Source organism: Hemiscyllium ocellatum, chromosome 23 (genome assembly GCF_020745735.1).
Source record: "Hemiscyllium ocellatum isolate sHemOce1 chromosome 23, sHemOce1.pat.X.cur, whole genome shotgun sequence".
NCBI lineage: Eukaryota > Metazoa > Chordata > Chondrichthyes > Orectolobiformes > Hemiscylliidae > Hemiscyllium > Hemiscyllium ocellatum.
The window spans coordinates 27,198,521-27,217,928 of NC_083423.1; the positions used below are offsets into that span (position 1 = coordinate 27,198,521).

The 19,408-nt window shown below is 37.8% G+C and overlaps 1 protein-coding gene across 3 annotated transcripts in view; it reads left to right on the forward strand.

Annotated features, from left to right (window-relative positions):
• The window catches only part of LOC132826716 (tyrosine-protein phosphatase non-receptor type 12-like), a 134,533-nt gene that overhangs the window by 67,428 nt on the left and 47,697 nt on the right, over positions 1–19,408 (forward strand). For all 3 annotated transcript variants that reach the window (XM_060842828.1, XM_060842830.1, XM_060842829.1), the window contains exons 3-12: positions 677–753; positions 1,460–1,555; positions 5,796–5,834; positions 6,640–6,711; positions 9,833–9,892; positions 10,311–10,453; positions 12,193–12,259; positions 13,785–13,862; positions 15,658–15,747; positions 17,050–17,135. In XM_060842828.1, the coding sequence (XP_060698811.1) occupies positions 677–753; positions 1,460–1,555; positions 5,796–5,834; positions 6,640–6,711; positions 9,833–9,892; positions 10,311–10,453; positions 12,193–12,259; positions 13,785–13,862; positions 15,658–15,747; positions 17,050–17,135 (808 nt within the window). The remainder of the gene's footprint in view (positions 1–676; positions 754–1,459; positions 1,556–5,795; positions 5,835–6,639; positions 6,712–9,832; positions 9,893–10,310; positions 10,454–12,192; positions 12,260–13,784; positions 13,863–15,657; positions 15,748–17,049; positions 17,136–19,408) is intronic.

The following is a 19,408-nucleotide window of genomic DNA, read 5'->3' on the forward strand; positions in this document are numbered from 1 at the left end:
GTTTTCTTACCTACTAGTCAACAGTCTCCTCTTAGTCACTATAAATGTTGTTTTTGCTTGACTTTGGGATTTCTTACCAATTGTTCTGCTGAGTCACCACAAAACGCTTTAACCAAATGACTTTTTTGGCAAGACTTAAGTTCTGTGCTACAAAATGGCTATAATTCAGAGATTGATTGTAAGAGATTGCAGAGTTAGGGCAAGGCTTTGGTAATGAAAATAACATTTTAAAAAGGAATATTATGTTCAACTGGGAGCTAATGGTGATCAGCAAATACAGGTATTTTATTAGTTGACTATTTTATGGTATTGACTAAAGTGTAATAGAATCTTTTTATAGTTACAATTACAATTGTCTCGTAACTTTTATCTGTTTCTGTTCACTGATTAAAATATTGTATTGCATTTGGCTGTCGTGACAGTTTTTTATATTTCTTTGTTCTTCATGTGATCACTTAAATGCTTTGTACAGAACTTACGACTGAAACTTTATCAGCTCCTGATGTCACCAATTGTTTGCAAATTATTTTCTCATGAATGGGACATCTTGGACGTCAGTAGGATGAGTGACTTTTTGAGATAGTGTTTGATGGTATTTGCACATATATATTGTGTTAATTTACTTTAATATTTGTAAAGTTTTTTTTTAATTCTCTCTTCCTTTTCCACCCTGTAGTTGACCATAGCAGGGTGAAACTTGCATTGAAAATTTCAGATCAAGATTCAGATTATATCAATGCTAATTTTATTAAGGTAATGTTTATATTTTCAGCATTTTGTTAAGAGGAGAAAATTGTACAGCATTGTATGGCAGAATTTTACAATTTTAATACTTAAACGAAGATGTTCTGTCATCACTACGTGGTTTATGTTTAAAGTTTTTTTTGTTTTCTGTGCTTTTGGCTAACAGTCAACAATAATTTCCTCAACTATTCCACAATGGTAAAACGTAAGGATAAAAGGTAATGATGAAATTAACTGGTGATTATGTTTGGATTTTGTTACAATTGACTGGTATTCTCCAAAGTCACTGACGGCACATTAGACCTCAATTATTGCTGATCCACAGTCGAGCTATATTGGTCAACATCAAATAAATTAATTTTCTGTCCTGACTCTGTGAGAGAATAGTAGACATGAGATGGGAAAAAGCAAATTGTTTGGTACATAGGGTTAATTGTGAAAACTGACTTTTGTCACACTATAAAAATCTCTTGAATATTCAAAAATGTACTTTTTTAAGTAATGAGATATAGCAAATTGAATTTATTCTTTTAATTTTCAGATTGAGTTTATGTAAACTTAGTAACTTTATGTAATAATATTGGCCTTATTCATTGGTTTGCATATTATGCATGTGTATTCTTGGAACATTTATCTTAATAGTTTAGAAAGTTAAGTATTTTGTATTACTTTGTAAAAGAAATTTAATGAAATGTACATTCCTATCATTTTCTAGGGAGTTTATGGGCCAAGATCATACATAGCTACCCAGGGCCCACTTGCAAATTCTGTACTTGACTTTTGGAGGATGATCTGGGAATACAAAGTTGTAGTAAGTGATTTCTTTTGTTTTGATTGACAGAACTTTAACTTGTCGTATTTGATAGCATCTAAAATAACTTGAAAGATTCATCACTCCTACTAGAAACAAAATTATCCTGAAAATGTAAAATTCAAGGTAGACTGTTTCCTATTTTTTGTTTTTATTCAGTGCAATTAATTAAACTCTCAAGCGGCATGGTTCAAGAAGGCAGCTTATCTACCACTTAAGAGACATTGGGGATGGATTAAAAACAGCGGGACCCACAGCTTATGAATAAATAAAAATAAAATGTGACTCACAACAAAACTGTTATAAGCCAATTTAACTTGCATTGCAGAGTGACAATGTTTTGCATTTGTGAGAAATTACAGGATAGTAACCAATTTGTAATGGAACTTTTGATAAACGCACTGTTAATTTGCAAAGTCATTTTATATTTGAATCAAGAATGTTCTGTTGAATGCAATTAATGTATATCCATTCTTGGATCACTGGTGGCAGAACAGTGCATTTTACTCTTTGAGAATTAACTACCAATACTCAGTAACCCTTAAACTCTCCCGAAATTCCCACATCTAACAAGAGCATATCACTCTACTAAAGGTCATTTTGCTCCTTCCAATCTATTTTCTGGGTCTATAGACTGGAAGGAGCAAAATGGCCTTTAGTAGAGTGATATGCTCTTCTTGTCGGACATGGGAGTTTCAGGAGAGTTTAAGGATTACTGAGGATTATATCTGCAATAAATATTGTTGGTTGTGAATCCTGTCGCATCGAATGGATCAGTTGGAGCAACAGTTAGAGGCAATGAGGTTAGACCAGATCTTACAGTTGAAGTTCTACATTGGAGGAAGGCCAATTTTGATGGTATTAGGCAAGAACTTTCAAAAGCTGATTGGGTGCAGATGCTCACAGGTAAAGGGATGACTGGAAAATGGAAAGCCTTCAGAAATGAGGTAACGAGAATCCAGAGACAGTATATTCCTGGTAGGTGTAGGGAATGCTGGATGACTAGAGAAATTGAGGGTTTAGTTAAGAAAACGAAGGAAGCATATGTCAGGTGTAGACAGGAGAAATCGAGTGAATCCTTAGAGTATAAAGGCAGTGGGAGGAAAATCAGGGTAAATAGGGTTAAGGAGAATTCAGATGGTTTTTCCAAATAAAGGACAAAAGGTTAACTAGGGAGCGAATAGGGCCCCTCAAAGATTAGCAATGCAGCCTTGTGTGGAGCCACAGGAGATGGGGGAAATACTGAATGAGTATTTTGCATCAGTGTTTACTGAGGAAAAGGACACGGAAGAAATAGAATGTAGGGAAATGGGTGGTGACGTCTTAGTGTCCATATTACAGACGCAAAAGTGCTGGATGTCTTGAAATGCATAAAGCTGGATAAATCCCCAGGACCTGATCAGGTGTACCCTAGAACTCTGTGGGAAGCTAGGCTCCTTGCTGAGATATTTGTATCATTGATAGTCACAGGTGAGGTGGTTGGCTCATATGATGCCATTATCTAAGAAAGGTGGTAGGGACAAACCAGGGAACTACAGACCAGTGAGCCTAACATTGGTGACGGGCAAGTTGATGGAGGGAATCTTGAGGGACAGGATGTACACTTTTTTTGGAAAGGCAAGGACTGATTAGGTATAGTCAACATGGCTTTATGTGTGGGAAATCATGTCTCATGAACTTGATTGAGTTTTTCAAAGAAGTATCTAAGAGGACTGATGAGACACAGAGAGGTTGGTGTGATCTGTATGGACTTCAATAAGGCGTTCGACAAGTTTCCCCATAGGAGATGGGTTAGCAATGTTAGATCTCGTGGGATACAGGGAGAAATGGCCATTTAGATACAGAACTGGCTCGAAGGTAGAAGACAGAAGGTGGTGTTGGAGGGTTGTTTTTCAGACTGGAGGCCTGTGACCAGTGGAGTGCCACAAGGATTGGTGCTGGGTCCACTACTTTTCATCATTTATATAAATGATTTGGATATAAGTATAGAAGTATAGTTGGTAAGTTTGCAGATGACACCAAAACTGGAGGTGTAATGGGTAAGGAAGATTACCTCCGATTACAATGGGATCTTGATCAGATGGACCAATGGGCTGAGAAGTGGCAGATGGAGTTTAATTTAGATAAATGCAAGGTGCTGCATCCTGGGAAAGCAAATGTTAGTTGGAATTATACATCTAGTGGTAAGGTCCTGGGGAGTGTTGCTGAACAAAGAGACCTTGCAGTGCAGGTTCACGGCTCTTTGAAAGTGGAGTTGCGGATCGATAGGATCGTGAAAGAGGCATTTAGTATGCTTTCCTTTATTGGTCAGAGCATTGAGTACAGGAGTTGGGAGGTCGTTTTGTAGCTGAACAGGACGTTGGGTAGGCTACTTTTGGAATATTGTGTGCAATTCTGGACTCCTTCTTATCAGAAGGATGTTGTGAAACTTGAAAGAGTTCAGAAAAGACTTACAAGGATGTTGCCAGGGTTGGAGGATTTGAGCTACAGTGAGTAGTTGAATAGTCTGGGGCTGTTTTCCCTGGAGCGTTGAAGGCTGAGGGATGACCTCATAGAGGTTTATACAATCATGAGCGGCATGGATAGGATAAATAGGTACGGTCTTTTCCTTGGGGTGGGGGAGTCCAGAACTAGAGGTCATAGGTTTAGGGTGAGAGTGGAAAGATATAAGAGAGACCTAAGGGGCAACTTTTCACGCAGAGGGTGGTGCGTGTATGGAATTAAATGTCAGAGAAAGTGGTGGAGGCTGGTACAATTGCAGCATTTAAAAGGTATCTGAATGGATATATGAATAGGAAGAATTTGGAGGGATATAGACCAAGTGCTGGCAGGTGGGACTAGATTTGGTTGGGATATTTGGATGGCATGGACTGAAGGGTATGTTTCCATGCTGTACATCTTAAGTAGTAACTGTCAAAGTTTTGTTATCATTTAGCTTTTGACTTAAAGGTCCAGGGCTGCTCTCCTTAGAGAGTTGACTGGTCATGATTTAACCTGAAGGTCACAGCGCCCCAGGTGAGGAGAGAGGTTAAGAAGGAGCGTCCTTTGTGGCAATCTGCACCAGTGCAGAAATTGAACTCATACTATTGCAGTTACATGTCATAGAAAACCAGCCATCTGGCCAAGAAAACAAACCAAACCCCTGTGCTTCTGACTTGCGGCTTTACTTGTGTAGGTATGGAGTTCTGTCATTTGAAGTTAAACATCTGATTTTAAAACAAGAACTTGAAATACAGTATCGTCAGAAATTTGCATGATTTGAACTTGTGTTAGTCCTTTACTGAATCGGAGTCACAGAATTGTTAAGGTGCGGAAGGAGCCACCTGGCTCATGGTACCTGCACTAGCTCCCCAAACAAGTACCACCATCCAGTGCTAATTGCACTTCCAGCCCCAGCACGTGAACTCAACCCGCATCCAAACAGTCATCCAGTGCCTCTTCAGTGCCCCAGCCAAACCTCCCAGTCATGCCCCAACCACTGTGAAAAAGTCTCCTCCCCACACATCATCCCATAGTTATGCCCTCATATTCATATTCTAATCCTCCATGTGAGTGGGAACAGCCTCTCCCCTTTCACTCCACCCATACCTTAACTCTGAAAACCCCTATTTCACCACCTCCCAGGAGAACAGTTCCAATTTCCCAGTCCATCTTGACAACTGAAGATTTTCATTCTGGAACTAATATAAGTGGGTGGCACGGTGGCACAATGGTTAGAACTGCTGCCCCACAGTGCCAGAGACCTGGGTTCAGTTCCCGCCTCCGGCAACTGTCTGTGTGGAGTTTGCACATTCTCCCTGTGTCTGCGTGGGTTTGCACTGGTTTCCTCCCACAGTCCAAAAATGTGCAGGTTAGGTGAATTGGCCATGCTAAATTGCCCGTAGTGTTAGTTGAAAAGCATAAATGTAGGGGAATGGGTCTGGGTGGGTTGCTTTTCGGAGGGTCGGTGTGGACTTGTTGGGCCAAAGGGCTTGTTTCCACACTGTAAGTAATCAAATCTAATCTGCATCCCTGTCACAATGTGCTGCCAACAACTGTACACTTTTTCATCCCATTCCTTTTCCATTTTACAGTAATGACATTTGTTTAGAGGTCATTGAAGCAGTTTCTTTTACCACTGAACTTTGCATTTGTTGTGCAGGCTTCACAACAAGAACTTGAAATACAGTATCGTCGGAAATTTGCAACTATAGATCTACTTCATTTATTCAGCTAATAACCTTTACTTTTTTGTTTCCAGATAATTGTGATGGCTTGCCGTGAGTTTGAAATGGGGAGAGTGAGTTTCATTGTTTTAGTTGTCATGTTCTGTATGTTTTTAAGTCTTTCTTTGTAAATAACGTGAATGATAACTGTGCAGCAGTCTCAGGCCTTGTTTGAAACTTGTTTGTACATCTTGTTGGTATATAAATGTTCTGAGATCTAAAACAGCTCAAGATGCTTACAATCAAGCAAAATTGTAAGACATGTTTTATATATATGCATTTTCCAGTTAAGGTCTGTGAAAGATGACTAAAAAGGAATAAGCATTTTTGAGCTGTCAGGGTACAATATTGCACGTTCTTCTGGACTCTTGGACGACAGCTGTTCTCTTGTTTTGAAGTTATAAATGACTGGTTGAAACTCTGAGCTTGCTACATAGCTTGTTAACCTTCATTTTAAGTACTTTTGTTTGAAGAGAGATGATCAAGTAAGTAGCAAGAAATCCCTGCACATGCTACAAATGATATGACTAGGTGGACTGGGCAACCAAATGTAGTCACAATAGGTAGGAAAATCAAATGGAGGTAGCTTAGTTGAATGCTAACCCACGTGTATTTTCGTTTGCTTAGCACATTATATTCAAGCTTTATTCTCAGTGAAAGTTTTGACCTCTTGAAAGATGGATTTGTCTTATTGTTTAATTTTTAAATGACTTTTTAAAAGTTACTGTAGAATGTGGTTTGTAATTTGTAACAATCAATGCGTGCAATAAACTTCACTGCAAGTTAGGTTTTGAGGGCAGCTTGTTTTTTTGATGCAAAACTAAATAATGACATGAATAAATGTACAGTAATAATTTTAATATGCCCATTTCTCTCTAGAAAAAGTGTGAGCGCTACTGGCCATTACATGGGGATGGAGTTCTCCACCTTGGAGAATTTCAGATTACTTGTGTAAGTACTTTTGCTATTCGTGATTTGTGTTTTGGGGAGGAGGGAATGATATGTCATTGGCTAAATGGTCGGTGATAAATCTTGGGAAAATGATGTGCATTGCTTCAGTTTACTTTTTAACTACTTTCCTGGTTCAAATAATTAGTGATGTTGTATTGACTTCTCTGCATGTATTATTATAATTGATAGCCCAATTTCTTCAAATTAAAATAATATTATACATGATTGAAGTATATTTTGATGGGGTATTATATTTTGATGACCATGCTGTGTCTGCCCAAAAAAATTGCTTTGTCTTCATGTTTGAGTCTGTACATGATTGTCAGTCAGATATCTAAATAAACATTGCAGTTCAGTCTAGTGATGGAAAAGAATAGATTGGATCCATAAGTTGAAGTTCTAAATTGGAGGAAGGCCAATTTTGACTGTATTAGGCAAAAACTTCCAAAACTTGTTTGGGGGTGGATGTTCACAGGTAAAGAGACAGCTGAAAAAAGGAAGCCTTTGATAATGAAGTAAGAGTTCAGAGTCCATATGTTCCTTTTAGGGTGAAGGGCAAAGCTGGGTAGGTGTAGGAAATGCTGGATGACGAAAGAAGTTGAGATTTTGATGAAGAATAAGTAAGTATATGTCAGGTATAGATAGCAGAAATCAAGTCATTTCCTAGAAGATATAGGAGTATACTTCGAGGGAAATCGGGATGGCAAAAAGGGGACATGAGATAGCTTTGGCAAGTAGGATTAAGGAGAATTCAAAGGGATTCTACAAATATATTAAGGATAAAAGAGTAAGTAGGGAGAAAATAGGCCCCTCAAAGATCTGCAAAGCAGACAATTGGTGGAACCACAGGAGTTGGGGGAGACTGTTAATGGGTATTTTGCATCAGTGTTTAATGTGGAGAACGACATGGAAGATAAACAATGTGGAGAAATAAATAGTGACATCTTGCAAAATGTCCACTTTACAGAGATGGTGGTGCTGGACATTTTAAAATGCATAAAAGTGGACAAATCCTTTGGGACCTGATCAGGTGTACCTTTCGAGCTCTCTGGGAAGTGATTACTGGGCTTTTTTGATTAGATGATTAGATTCCCTACAGTGTGGAAACAGGCCCTTCAGCCCAATAAGTCCACACCGATCCTCCGAAGAGTAACCTACCCAGTCCCATTTCCTTCTGACTAATGCACCTAACACTATGGGCAAATTAGCATGGCCAATTCACCTGACCTGCACATCTTTGGACTGTGGAAGAAAACCGGAGCACCCAGAGGAAACCCACGCAGACACAAGGAGAATGTGCAAACTCCACACAAACAGTTGCCAGAGATTGGAATCGAACCTGGGATCCTGGTGCTGTGAGGCAACAGTGCTAACCACTGAACCACCATGCTGCCCCTTGCTTCATGCTGAGATATTTGTCTATTGATAGCCACAGGCGAGGTCTCAGAAGATTGGAGGTTGGCCAACGTGGTGCCACTATTTAAGAAAGGTGGTAAAGAAAAGCCAGGGAACTGTAGTGTGGTGAGCTTGACAAGAGTGGTGGGCATGTTGATGGAGGGAATCTCGAGGGACAGGATTTACGTGTGTTTGGAAAGGCAAGGACTGATTAGGGATAGCCAACATGTCTTTGTGCATGGGAAATCATGTCCATTAACTTGATTGAGTTTTTTGAAGAAGTAACAAAGAGGATTAGGGAAGAGCGGTGGATGTGATCTATATGGACTTTAGTAAGGTGTTCAACAAGATTCCTCACGGAAGACTGGTTAGTAAGTTTAGATCACTTGGAATACAGAGAGAACTAGCCATTTGGGTACAGAGCTGGTTCAAAGGTAGAAGAGAGAAGGTGGTGGTGGAGGGTTGTTTTTCAGACTGGCAGTCTGTGACCACTACTGTGCTACAAAGATTGTTGGATCCACTGCTTTTCTTCATTTGTACAAATGTTTTGGATGTGATCGTAAGAGGTATGGTTAGTAAGTTTGTGATGACACCAAAATTGGAGGTGTCGTGGACAGCAAAGAAGATTACCTCAAAATATAATGGGATATTGACCAGATGGGCCAAAACGTTAAGGAGTGGCAGATGGAGTTTAATGTAGATAAATGTGAGGTGCTGTATTTTGGAAAAGCAAATCGGGGCAGGACTTGATGGTAAGGTCCTGTAGAGTGTTGCTGAATAAAGAGACCTTGGAGTGCAGGTTCATAGTTCCTTAGGAAGTGGAATCACAAGTAGATAGGTTAGTGAAGAAGGTGTTTGGTATGCTTTTCTTTATTGCTCAGTGCATTGAGTATAGGAGATCATGTTGCAACTGTACAGGACATTGGTTAGGCCACTTTTGGAATATTGTGTGCAATTCTAGTTTCCCTGCTATAGGAAGGATGTTGTTAAACTTGAAAGGGTTCAGAAAAGATTTACAAGGATGTTGCCAGAGTTGGAGAATTTGAACTGAGGTTGAATTGGCTTGGTGCTATTTTTCCTGGCACATTGGAGGCTGAGGGTTGACCTTAGAGTTTTATAAAATCCTGAGAGGCATGGATAGGGTAAATAGACCAAGGTCTTGTCCCTGGGGTGGGGGAATCCAGAATTAAAGGGCATAAATTTAAGGTGAAGGGGCAAAGATTTAAAAGGACCAAAGGAGCAGCCTTTTCTCCCAGAGGTTGGTGTGTGTATGGAAAGAGCTGCCAGAAGTAGTCGCTGGGGCTGGTACAAATAGAGCATTGAAAAGGCATCTTGCATTTGATGTTGGAAGAAGGGGGGAATGATATGCTTGAGGGAGTATGGTCTGATTCTGCAGGATGATTCAATTTTGAAACACAGTTTGTTATTGAAAGGAAGTGAGTGCAACTTGAGGTAGTTAGGCCATTATGACCAATAGTTGATATGCATTCAGTGTTTGGACTGATGGAGTTTTAACTATTGAGATGGCTGTAAAATCAGATAAATGAAAACTTTAGGATGTGGCAGGGATTTATGCAGAAAGTAACATTGTGACTCAACGTTTTCACTTATGTCCTTCATTGCACACCATGTCTTCTAACCATTGGCTACAACTGCAGATTCCACAGTCCTATAAAACATTCCAGTCTTGATGCTAAATGACTTTCTGTTTCTGTTGCTCTTCCAGGAAGCAGAACAATCCAGAGATGACTATTTTATAAGGACTCTATTAGTGGAATTTCAGAATGTGAGTTATGGTCCAGTGTAAACAATGGATCTACTTTAATTTTGGGGGTAATTTAATCTTTGGTAAAGTTACATATTGCTGATGTGTTTTTTTTTAAAGAAAATGATTTGCATTTCTTCATCATTGGGCAAAAGCACTTTTGAGCTGAAAAATGAGGGAAAAGAGTGAAAGTAGGGTCTTAAATCTGAAGAAGTAAACATGACATGTTCAGATCCAGCAAAACTGGGACCTTTATTGTCAATGCACAAGTTGTAAGGCATGCTGGTCACAATAAGACTGTTAATGTAATGAAAAATGAAGTACAATCGATCAAAGTTCATCCTTCATTGGTTAATCTTCACCACGTCCGTTATGAAAGTAACTTAGCTTTTGGTAAGTAGGAGATAATTAAATGTTCATTTAATTCTTTCATACCTAGGAATCTCGGAGAATCTATCAATTCCATTACATAAACTGGCCTGATCATGATGTTCCATCTTCATTTGATTCTATTTTGGATATGATCAGTTTGATGCGAGAATATCAAGAACATGAGGATGTCCCCATTTGTATCCACTGCAGGTATTGGGGAAAATATTTCTGCTTTTACTTTTCGAATTTGAAAAGTAATCAAAGGTTAATTTGGGCAATAATTTATTTTCTCATTAAATCTCTTCATAAATTTACATTTTTAAACAGAGGATTTGAAGAATTCCATGTTTCTGTTGATTTGGTTATACAGGCAATTATATAAGAGGCTACAAATGTAAGCAGAGCTGTACATATTTGTTTGCTCTTAGTCATCAGCAAACTAGGTCTGGTTAATTTTAAAGTTTAAGACTATAAGATAGTGGAGCAGAAGTAGGCTATTCAGCCCATCAAGTTTACACCACATCAATAAAATCATACTGATCTGATAATTCTCAACACCGCTTTCCCACCTTTTCCCAAAAACCTTGATTCCCTTACTGATCGAAACTCTGTCTCACTCAGCTTTGAAGATACTGAATAGCCTATCCTTGACAGCTCTCTGGTAAAGAATTCCACAGATGAACAACCATTTGGGCGAAAAAATCCCTCCTCATCTCAAGTCTTAAATGTATGACTCCTTCCTTTGATAGTGTGTCCACCGGTCCTAGATACTTCAATAAAGCCAAACAATTTTTCTGTATCTACCTTGTCAAGTACAGTAACAACCTTGTATATTTCTTTGTATGTGTACTTCCTTCTGGCCCACAGTATACAGCGGGTTTCCTATTTTTGTTCTAACTGTCAACTTATTTTAAAATGTAAACTTTGGCAAGAGATAATTTTGTAGCAGATTTTTGGTGGGGAGAAAAAGCAATTTCTCCTACAGGTTGATCAGTTCACTATGATTAATATTAACTTTACAAACTAACTTTTTGCTGATAATACTAAAATTTTCTTGTGAAAACTATAAATACTGTTTTATGCTAGATCTGCTTAAAATTAATCTCAAAGGTAATCCAGAAAATCTTTGCTGAAAATTTAACAGCCAGATGGTACAAAGAAATATAGACTAAGTCTCTCATGAACTAATATTAATAGGAGTAATATTTGGAATAGAAAATTGACCTTGTCATTTAGAAATTTACTGTGAAGCATCTTTGGATATTCTGTTATTCTGAAGTGCTATATAAAGCATCACTAAGCTGGGGCAACAAGAACGAACACAGTTAATAGTTGAACATACTAATCAATTATGCCATGGAGACTGTTTTTGTTTATAATTAAACTTTTAAAAAATCCAATTCATTCATTCCAGGTGTTGGAAGGCTTGATAAAAGATACATTGCATTTGGAGATGGCATAATTAGATTAGAAGGGTGTAACTAAATGAGGTATCTTGTGGAACTGGACACAAGAGCATTCATGGGAAAAGTTGCAAATGGGTTGAGGAAGAAAATGCATTGATTCTAGTCACAGTAGATGTCCTTTGTATGCCTTTGCTTTCCATGCTGTTTTTGTTGTTTCTCTGAGAAAAGTTTTGTTCTTGTGCCAAACATGAGTGAAGCATAGTTAGATTAGCTAGAAACTGAGTTATCTGTTCTAAATTGGATCATGTTGGCAGACAAACTTTAGTTGAGCACTGGTTTTGAACTGAGCAGATAAAAGGACTTTGACCTTAACTTGCCAATAAATATTCATTGTGATGGTACAATTTTCTTTTCAAAGCCATGGAATTGACATTTCACATCACCAATGTTAGAGTTCTTGTTGTATTGATCATGGAGATGGTGTAGTGACTGTGTTTTGAGGAATGCAAAAATGAGTCATTTCCTGAAATTATCTGCTTACAGTGCTGGATGTGGAAGAACTGGTGCCATATGTGCAATTGACTATACCTGGAATTTGCTAAAAGCAGGGGTGAGTCATCTGTTAAGTTTTTTTTTGTCCTTAAATGAAACCTGCAGAGGCTAAACAAACAAAACAAAACATCATCACTTGGTCTATATTTGGGAATGTTCAATCCTTAAGTACAGTTTACTAGGTTAGTGTGATTTCAGGGTCTTCTAGGTAATAAGATATTTATTTGACTAATTTTTGTAATGAACACTTCAGAGTGATAATTGGTTTAATTATTTTCTATTTGTCCAACAGTATTTAAGCATTTTTATCACTAATATTTAATAGGCAAATCTGCACAAATAAACTAAATGCGTGACTTGCTTCTTCATGACTATGTTCATGTAACAGTTTTCAAAAATACACTAGAATGATTTGATATTTCCATGTATCATCTAATCTATTTTTCTAACCAACCTGTTCAGAGATGTAACTTCACAACTCTGTAGCAGGTGAGAGTTGAACCCAGACCTCCCAGTCCAGCAGTAAGGACACTACCACTGCACCACAAAAGGGCCCATCCATGTATGATCTATCTATAGTCAAGATTTATTGTCCTCAGCTAGGGCAATTTTGGGGATTTGTTAAGTTGAATGAGTGTGGGTATATTTTATGAGGGATTAGATGATAGCTTCCAGTCTTTTAGCTGATTCCATGTAAATTTGTATTAGCATTCCAAAGTGTGAACAAATTCCTAAGAAGCTGTAAACATCGTGAAATATTCCTATCCTTAAAACAAAATACATGGTTGTGGACTTGAGAGAAATAATGAGATCAGCTTCTATCTCTCTCGCATACAGATTGTCAAGATGCACAGTGGATTCATAAATTGATATACAGTTTGCTTTTATTTTGCTCAAAGATACCGTTGTGGATGCATTTTTGGGATTTCATGAAACATGATTTTGTGGTTTATGTTTGGTCTACTTTTGTACTTTCAGTTTAGGAGCTATCTAAATGGAACTAAAATAATACACACCATAATTTTAAGGTTATGTAGCTTCCATTTCAAATACCAATGTAATAAATACATGTTAAAAGCAGTGAATTTTTGTGACATTTAAGCTATCACTTTCAATACATGATGCTGCACCAGCCATTCCCAAGGCGTGCTATGGAAAATTTGCTGTATTCAGTGGTTGGATTTGGAATTATTAAGCTGCTAGTCAAAAATGCCATGCATGGATGGCAGATGCATCTTTTCAAGGTCTTACTTGAAATTATGCAAGTTATACATTAACTGTACCATTTATAAAAAGCATTGGCGCAGTTTTGATCTCCTTACTTTAAGAAAGGACTTAGTTTGCTGACAGGATGTTCAGCGAAAGTCCAGGAGATGTTTTCTGATGAGAGAATTGTTAAATGAAAGAAATTAGCTCTACCTTGGAATTTAGTAAAATGAGGTGTAGTCTAGTGGAATATAAAATTTCTTTAGAACCTTGGCAGGATAGATGCTGACAAAACGTCTCCCTGGCTGAACAATCTGCAACACAATTTAATTTTATCAGCTAGAATTCTCATTTTGCCAAAATGTTTCTTTTCCTAGAAAATTCCTGAGGAATTCAGTGTGTTCAATTTGATTCAAGAAATGAGAACACAAAGGCATTCTGCAGTTCAAACAAAGGTAAGATTGCATGTGATGTTTAACTTTATTTCCTCTTGCGTTTCAGTAGCAGTGTGGGTCTCAAACATGCAATTTTCAGTAAGTGCAGTTTGTTCAATGAATGTTAATGAAACTGAGCTTTCTTCGGTGCCACATTTTCTGAACGATTTCTTCATTGCGCTTGATTAAATTGACAGTTGTTTTAATCCTCAAGAATTTTGCTTAGCATGTCAAGAAACTTGACATTTTGGAATATAACATTAAATATAACGGACTGAATATTCTGCAGGGATGTAGCTGACCACTGCTCCTTTTATATGTCATGAATGATGCCTCACTGACAGGAAATTCTGATCAAGACTCATGGTGCAGAACAATTTGAGAAAATAAACCATACGCTCTTTCTCACGATTTGGAGGTGCTGGTGTTGAACTGGGCCGTACAAAGTTAAAATTCTCACAACACCAGGTTATAGTCCAACAGATTTATTTGGAACTTGAGAATGTAACTTTAAGAAAGTTTTAGAATTCATGTATGAAAGAACTGAAACCAACATGGTCATTCTAAAAGATGAGAGACTTAAACAATCCAGGTCTTTTTCAAGGTAAACTTCCTGTAAACTTTTACTATAAATTCTGTGTCCAGTATCTTATTCTCCACAACCACCTGATGAAGGAGCAGTGCTCTGAAAGCTAGTGCTTCCAAATAAACCTTTTGGACTTGCACCTGGTGTTGTGATTTTTAGCTCTTTTTCACAGAAGTTAGTTGCAGTATTCTGTAATTTAAAAGTCTTAACATCACAGACTGCCACTTTGACAGCTGCTGATAACATATTCTAAGTGTGAGATTAGAGTGTGGGATCGCAAGCTAAAGTAAAGTGAGGTAACACAAGTAATGGTGTGTTCGAGGTAGGTCTGGAGGAGAGGTGTGGGTTAAGTCCCAGAGTTTAAGTGGGTTTGGGTCTGCAGGGAGAAGTGTATGTAAGATATCTGGGGGAGGTGTGGTTCAGGCTGAGCGAGTTACATTGGTCTAGTTACTAATAGTTACAAGGTATTTTATAATCTTAACTTTTCCTGAATAACTATTTACGTAACAACACTGGGACCCTCTTTTTTTTTTCCCTCCAAATAAGGTAGATACTTGCAGAAGGTTCCAGGAGTAGGGCAATTACCCACTGGATTTTTCAGTTTCCTGGGCAATTCCTTTGGAATGTGTGACACTGGGGATTTCACAGGGCTCCCATGCACAACTCTTATCTATCATAAAATCTGGCCCAATGTTCCAGTAATTCTGACTTGAATGTTGTAACTAATTATGACGTTTTTGTAAATAAATGTTAAAGTAGCCAAAACAACACACTGTGTTGAAAGTTGGACAAATCATCAGATTTATTTTGAGTTGTACATCCTTTAATAGATCACAATGGAATTCTTTAAATTTTAAAATAAAACATAGGCACCTTGCAGAACTTAATTATGCAAAAATATCTTAATTTGTAAACTAAGTTGGAACACTTGTTCTTTATGCCAACTGTAGTCTGCTTTTTTGTATTTATGGTGGGTAGGAGACTCTACTGATTTGATTGAAAGTTAATAACTGCCTGTAGTTGATGATCTGTTCAAGTCAGCAAATGTAAAAAGCTCTTGATTTCGGAGAAGTAGCCTAAACATGGTGATTATTTAGTGCAAAAGAAGGTTAAATAGGAACGTCACTTCATTCAGTGAGGGAACATATTTGTATTTAGAGAATGGTCTTCAGTGGTTGAGTGGCCAACTTCTCATATTTCCTATGTTCCTATGTATGTTCTGTTTTGCAGGAGCAATATGAGCTTGTTCACCGTGCAATAGCTCAGATATTTGAAAAGGAACTACAAAGGAGTCAACGCACTGAAAATCTTTCTGACACTGTAAGTAATTGCTTATAGATAATTTTTGATTACAAGTGTCTATGATAAACATTTCATTTAATTTTCAATTGTTGAAGTATGTAATACATTTTCCTTATTTTGCTGTGTGAAAAATCGTGACTGTTAACTGGATTAGTTCGACACTTAGACTATGGAATCACTCGCTGTTTGTTTATCAGGTTACTTTTATGCTGACAACTTATGAATGATGGAGATTAATATTAAATTATTTCATAATTTGCAGAAAATTTGGTTTTGCATTTAAGAAAACACACTGATAAAATAAGTTGATCCTAAATATATTTTTTTAAAACTTGACACGCAGATGGTTGGATGCTATTTCCCGGAAAGTCTGTTTCCTCTTGTGCAGTGAAATGTGGTCACAAGCAGTCGAACAGTACCTGTGACTTTGACATAACACTCTTTTTTTTAAAGTAGAGAACTGAGAGGAACTGAGCATCTGGAAAAAGTACTTCCGTGGCAGGAAATTTAGCTCTTTTCAACAGTACTCAGCAGATATTTTTCCTGGTTTTTTTTTTTGAAGCAAAATGATATGAAACTAACAGGGTCCCAATTTTGTAATTTCTTTTTAATAGTTGTATGCGGTTTGTTTATTTATAGTACTTTTGACGTATCCATAAATATATTTTACTTTGGTATTTAGTGTGGTCTTGGGTATGTTCTAATTTCATATCTGTGGTGAATGGCATGGCAGATATTGCTGAAACTGCCCATGTAAGGAAACTGACTTAATATTAGTGGTCATTAATCTAGGGTGACTTGTTAATCTCTAACAGTTCAACTGCAAACTTAATGTATCTGTCCATTCAATTCCAACCATCCAGTTTTCAGAAATTTCTAGCTGATATCTTTTTTTCGTCAATGACTAGCTTTGTGCCTAGAATCTTTTTTAACAAGACCTAAGATCTGGGAGCAGCCTTTTCAGATGTCCTGTTTTCATTAGCTTGGAAAATTTGATCTACAAGATGGAGTGATCAAATTTTTTGTGTCTGGGCAAATGTAGACTTGTATGTACAGATTGCAAAATGCTTTGTAAAGAAAGTACACATGTACCTGCCTCTCAACCTCAGGTGCCTTTACTGCATCTGCAACTTGCTCTCTGTTCCTATTTATTATTCTCAAGTTAACCACTATTGAAGCACCTCTTCAATTCCTGGATGTGTTCTATCAATGGAATGATTTTATTTAGCCTTGTTAGAATATGAAAATGTTGAATGGTAGTGCATTAAAAGGCTTTTATGATCATTGACATTTAAACTGCCTTTATATCTTTTATAACAGGATGACATTAGTTCTGAAAATACAACTATTTCTTCTCTTCCTGACAAATCCGATTCACCACCACCAAAGCCACCACGAGTACGAAGGTAATTTTCAATTTGATATGTCAGCTAACATGACTGTTTAGAACCAGATATAACATTAACTCTGATCATTGAAACAGTTAAAGACGTGAAGACATTTGCCTATTGATAATTTGCAGAATTCCTGTTGTTTGGATCTATGGGATGTTTAAGTTACCTTTTTGCTTCTACACTTGTCTAATTTTAGCTGATGAGTTATGCAATAACATTTTGAGGCTTCATGTATGAAGCATTGCTAATATTCTGTGTAGACCTTTTTGAATTGAAACTACATGGTGTAGCTTCAGTATTCCATTTTGCCATAAATATGGGGTTTTAAGCTGAGCACTTACAACTCTGTTGCATGCTGTTATGCTTTTAAAAAATTGACAAGTTGCACTTAAAGATGGAAATAATTAAGAAATGGAGAGGGAAACTTGAATGCAAAAATGGCCAAATTCAGAAAATCAGGCATGCACAGGGAAAGTAAAACGAAATACAATTGCAGTAGTGGAAGAAAGCAAGGACATGCAGGAATTTGTAGAACATGCCGAGTATTTTTACAATAGTTGTGTAATTCGTGACACATGAATGGGATTTGGTGACATATGAATGGCATTTTTGTCAGAATTGCTTTTTATGAAAAATATTGGGGAAGTTTGCAATAGAAACATTTTGTGTAAATGTACGAATTGTACTAATCACCTTGTAATAAAGGAATGGGTAGAATTATGAACCAGGTCAAAACCCCTCAAAATATGTTAAGATAGCCTAGATCTATTTTTTTTTGTTTAAAGATAAATATAAAGCATGGTGTTGCAGGTGCAATTCATTTGGTTACTCTACATGACTTTAAGCAAAACAGGCTTGGATAAATATCGTATTGCATTTTTGTGATATAAACAAGGACAGAACTTGTACAGTCAATGGTAGTGTTGTAGGACAGAGAGTCCTAGGGGTTCAGATACATAATTATTTGTAATTTGTGTCCCAGGTAGACAGGGTGGTTAACAGTGTTGTTGTGGTTCTGTTCGCCGAGCTGGGAATTTGTGTTGCAGATGTTTCGTCCCCTGTCTTGTGACATCCTCAGTGCTTGGGAGCCTTCTGTGAAGCACTTCTGTGATCTTTCCTCCGGCATTTGTAGTGGTTTGAATCTGCCGCTTCCGGTTGTCACACACGCAGATGACAAGCAAAATGAATTCGACTGGGACAACAAGCCAAACAGAGAACAGCCAGGGAATTCCTAGAGGCATGGCACTCATGCACAGATTCAATCAATAAGCACATCGACCTGGGCCCAATATACCGACCACTGCAACGGACAGCTGGAACTGACAACCAAAAGCGGCAGATTCAAACCACTACAAATTCTGAAGGAAAGGTCACAGAAGCGCTTTACAGGAGGCTCCCAAGCACTGAGGATGTCACCTAGACAGGGGACGAAACATCTGCAACACAAATTCCCAGCTCGGCAAACAGAACCACAACAACGAGCACCCGAGCTACAAATCTTCTCACAAACTTTGGTTTACAGTGTGTTTAACACACTTGCCTTCATTGCTCAGACCTCTGAGTATAGGAGTTAGATGTCATGTTCAAGTTGTACAGGGAATTGGTGAGACCTCCTTTGGAGGACTGTGTGCATTTCTGGTTACCCTGTTATAAGGATATTATTAAGCTGGAGACTGTTCAGACAAGACTTATGAGATGCTTCTGGGAATGGAGAGTTTGAGATATCAAGATAGACTGGGACATTTTTCACCAGAGTATAGGTGGTTGAGGGGTGACTTTACAGAGATTTATAAAATCATGAGAGGCATAAATCAGGTGAATGAGCAGGGTCTTTTCCCTAGCATGGGCAACTGCAAAACTAGGGGTCATATTTTTAAGGTGAGAGCAAAACATTTTTTAAAAAAAACATGCGGGCAACTTTTTTTAATGATTTCATGTGTGGAATGAACTGTCAAGAAAGTGGTGATGCAGGTACAGTTAAAACATTTAAAAGATGTTTGGATGATTTCATGAACAGCAAAGGTTTTGGACAATATAAGTCCAAGTGCAGGTAGGTGAGACTAGCTTAATTTGGGAACATGGTGTGGTCTGGTTGGACCAAAGGGTCTGTTCCATGCTGTATGATCTGAACATTAAGAATTGGTAAGCAATGTTTCATCATGTGCGGCATGTTGCAGTACATGTTGAGAAACTTTTTGATTTGCTGTCCTGGCGAACCATCTTGTTCTGATGCTTTTAAGGCTTGCTTCAGGATTTGTACAAATTTCTCCACCTGGCTTTTTGTT